The following is a 3,940-nucleotide window of genomic DNA, read 5'->3' as shown; positions in this document are numbered from 1 at the left end:
TGACTTTTAGTTTTTAAACTAAGACAGTGCTGGGCAGTTGGGACAGTTGGTCACACTCACAGGGCCTTTCCCCTTTCACGCCTTGCCTGCTGGCACCCAGGACTCCCCCATCAACAAACTTCTGTATGCTCGGGACATCCCCCGCTACAAACGGATGGTGGAAAGGTAGGAGGGCAGGGAAAGGGTCTGAGGGGTCGGGGTGGGCAGATGGGTGGGTGATCACGGCCCAGGCCCAGGGCGGGCCCGGTGGGGGGTGGGGGAGTAGGTCGGTTTTCTCAGCAGCTGCTGTCTCTGGCAGGTACTATGCAGACATCAGACAGACTGTCCCCACCAGTGACCAAGAGATGAACTCCATCCTCGCCGAGCTGTCCCGGGTACGTCCTCTCTCTGCTTCTTGGGTTAAGCACCGCCTCCTGCTGCCAGAGTCCCGCCCGCTTCATGCTGCTCTTTTGCTGGGAAGACATGGGAACCTCCATGGAATGTTCCAATTGCCACTTTAAAAGACCTTGGTGCCCAGCTTTCATCAGAGGGCAGCAGAGGTCTTGTCCTGGCAGCTGCCACCTCACCTGACTCAGCCTGGTTCTGAGATGCCTGCAGGCCTTGGTTGGGGGTCTGTGGCCGACAGCCCCAAGGCGCTGAGGTGGCTGGGATTCAGTCCAGGACCACCCAGGTCGGCCTGCCCGTGTCTTCCTGCTGCTCTGCTTCCCTCGGTGGTGTAGACATGCCACACGTACTCCTGAAGCAGCCCAAACATCCACCCCAGGGAGTTTCTGAAATGATGGCGATGATGATAACAGCTCCACTAATGATAGCAGCTGTGACTTTGGGGTGTTGCTGCATGTGGGGCGCTTTGGTTATCTGCTCATTTGATCCCCATAAGCGCTCCACAAGTTAGGTGATATCAACTCCATTGACCTCAAGAAAGACTTGAGTAAGGTCAGAGCAGAACTGTGTAGAGTCACAGCCTGAGTAACCTCTCTCCCACTTGGCTCTGCAGTCACCTGGGGTGACAGAGGGTCCCAGCTAGAGCCTCAAGGGGCAGAGAGGCAGGGCCCCAGTGTAACCCCAGACCCTGCTGAAACTGCAGACCTGGGATCTCTCCACCAAGGAGGCCCCCTTGTCCCCAGCGGGGTGTGCCTGGCCTGGCATCCCGGTCTGTAGGGGGGCCCTGCTTCCCCACATAGTGCCTGTCCCTGGCTCTGTCTCCCAGGCCTTCACCCACAACCTTTCCCTAGGTCCTAGGCACCCCTCATCACTCTCTGCTCTCTCTGTCTTCCCTAGAACTACTCTGGAGACCTTGGTGCCCGAGTGGCCCTGCACGAGCTCTACAAGTATATCAACAAATACTATGACCAGGTGGGCAGGACCCTGCACCCCAGCTTGAGGCTGAGGAGGTGAATGTGAGCGGGCATCTGGCCCTGTGACTCACATGGGGGCCTTTGGGTGTCCCCGCCGCCCGCACAGAGTAGGGGAGGGTCTGAGCGCGGGGCTTGGGACGTGCCCTTCAGCATGCTTCCGGGTATTGGCTGTGTTCTAACCTGTCCCCACCCCCACGCCTGGGCTCCTCAGCAGGTCTCCCAGCCATGGCGGTGGTGGTGGGCAGCTGGATGGGTTCCTACCAGGGCCTGGAGATGGTGTGTAGGATGTGCTGGAAGGGCCACACAGATGCCACCTCTGCCCCGACCTTGCCTTGGCTCAGACCCTTACCTGAGTCCATGGGTGGCATGGCCGCCGCCGTGGGTGTGGGCCTGGCTAGGCTGCACGGGCTGCCAGAAAGGAGGGTCCAGGCATCACACCGGGGGGCACAGTGGGGCTGGTGAGGGGTCCTGAAGGATTCCTGGCCTGGGCCTCAAGATCAGAGCACCCACCAGTCAGCCTGCTGAGTGTGTGCCAGACTCGTCCACTGGACATTTGCTGGGCATCAGGGATGTGGCCCCCGCTGTTCAGTGATAGGGAGCCTGGCGTGAGGACAGTCACTTAACAGACGCGTGATGCACTGTGTGACGTGTAGGCACTTGCTCTGAGCAGCGTGTGTCCCCGGCGTGGGGGAGGCAGGAATGTGTGACGCATCTCGTCCCCTTGCGGAGATGTGGCAGGCGAGCCCCTCCCAGTGCCTGCCGTTCCTCCTGGCGGCCCTGCTCCGTGGTTAGGTAGTTGCTCATGTTTGGTCAGTATCTGTCTTCCCACCCGTGAGCCCCATGAGGGCAGGATCACGTCTGTCATTGTTGGGTCCCTGCTCCTCGCCCAGCACCTGGCACAGAGGAATCCAGGAAATGCTTGCCGTCAGGCGGGCAGGGAGCCAGGACGCCGGAGCGGGGCTTCCAGGAGTTCCGTGGGCAGAAGGCCAGCATGGCGGGTGGGGCTGGCCTCCACTCAAAATGATTTTCCTGGGGGAGGTGGGTCGCTGTTCCTATGAGTATCTCAGTTCGCACCTCACTAATCCTTAAAACCCCACAGCGACTTTGTTGGTATGCTACCCTCCCACCGGCGAGGCCCCGTGGTCACACGGGAAGGAGGGAGGTGGTACCCTCGATTGTGCTCCATCCAGTACCTGAGGAAGCCCGTTGAAGTTAGCAAAGGCAGCGTGCAGGCGGGAGGCCCCCCCTGAGGGTGTCGGTGTCTGCGTTTCAGATCATCACCGCTCTGGAGGAGGATGGCACAGCCCAGAAGATGCAGCTGGGCTACCGGCTGCAGCAGATCGCAGCGGCCGTGGAAAACAAGGTCACGGATCTGTAGGGACCCAGCGAGTCCTGCTGTTGCTTCGTCCCCTCCTGAGCCGCCCCGGGACCTCGAGGAGACAGACCACCTTCTTAGATGCCTGTAGTGCCTGACAAGCAGAGTTAGTGGAAGGTGGCCCCCGGGCTCCTGGTGGCTCTGGCCTGGGCCTTGCTGGACTCACCTCGTGGGCCTGGGGCCGTGAGGCTGATGGGGTGGTACCCCACCTGCTCCCCAAGCCCAGTGACCCTGGGGGCTGTTTCCTGTGTGACGTCAGTCTGCGGGGAGTCGGGGACTAAGGACTTCCAGAGAGTGGCTGGAATGGCCTCCACCCCTGGGGAGACGGTACTGGACACTCGCCTTCACCCCGCCGGGATCCAGAGAGGAAGGAAGAGGGCCCCACTTCCTGTCCTGTCCTCCTCTGTCAGCCCTGACCTCAGTTTAGCTGCCTCTGGCCTTGTTGCTGCTGCCACGTTCCTAGTTCCGAGGGAACGCCTTTCCTAGGCCACTGCAAACTGACACCCCAGCAGAGTCGGCTGCCTCAGGGCCACCCTGCGTCAGAGGCAGCCAGTGGTGAGGGACATCTGCTGCAGGGGGGTCTTGGGGAGAGTGGTGGCCACACTGACCCAGCTCTTTATTAAAGGATAACACACTGCACGGCATCTGGTGTGTGGGTTCTGCCCAGCCCCTCCCTTAGGAGGAGGGTGCCAGCTGTGCCTGGCAGGCACCAGGGGAGGTGGGAGCTGCACCCTGGGGGAGGTCTCGTGACCCGCCTGTGATGCTCCCGCCTGCAGGGTGGGCTGGCTCTCCCTGGCTCCCAGGCAGGGCTGGCTGGGGTCCTGAGATGCCGTGAAGGAAATGAGAGTCCCATCTCGGATGCGCCTGGGGAAGCCTGCAGCCGAGGAGGGAGGCCTGCAGTCTCTGGGGGGGGCCATGCCTTATCTACAATTAGAGTGTTCTGACTACTCCAATATGTTCCATTTGTCTGGAAAGGAACTGGGGAAGGATGACATCGCAGTCAACCCGAGGCAGAGTGGGTCTTGGGCCCTGCACCAGGTCTTGTCTCTGAACTCCCCGAACCCCTGTATCCTGGGGCTTCTGGATTCCGGGCATCTTGGGTGGGGGCCTCCTAGCCCAGCTGTCTGCCCACACGAAGGCCGCCTTGTGCCCTTTTCCTAATTTGTAGCTGGTGAGCTTCCAGGCCGTCTGACTGGGTCTCGTGTTG

At 61.0% G+C, this 3,940-nt stretch overlaps 1 protein-coding gene across 2 annotated transcripts in view; it reads left to right on the top strand.

The window, feature by feature from the left end:
* PLXNB1 (plexin B1) overlaps positions 1-3,372 on the top strand; it is a 26,231-nt gene extending 22,859 nt beyond the window's left edge. For both annotated transcript variants that reach the window (XM_006909053.3, XM_025044837.1), the window contains exons 35-38: positions 101-165; positions 299-374; positions 1,282-1,356; positions 2,632-3,372. In XM_006909053.3, coding sequence (XP_006909115.1) covers positions 101-165; positions 299-374; positions 1,282-1,356; positions 2,632-2,736 — 321 coding nt within the window. In that variant the 3' untranslated portion in view covers positions 2,737-3,372. The remainder of the gene's footprint in view (positions 1-100; positions 166-298; positions 375-1,281; positions 1,357-2,631) is intronic.
* The last annotated feature ends 568 nt before the right edge of the window (positions 3,373-3,940 follow it).

The sequence above is a fragment of the Pteropus alecto genome, unplaced genomic scaffold (genome assembly GCF_000325575.1).
Source record: "Pteropus alecto unplaced genomic scaffold, ASM32557v1 scaffold53, whole genome shotgun sequence".
Taxonomy (NCBI): Eukaryota; Metazoa; Chordata; class Mammalia; order Chiroptera; family Pteropodidae; genus Pteropus; species Pteropus alecto.
The sequence above is the reverse complement of the archived record's forward strand: the minus strand, read 5'-3'. Positions and strand labels throughout refer to the sequence as shown.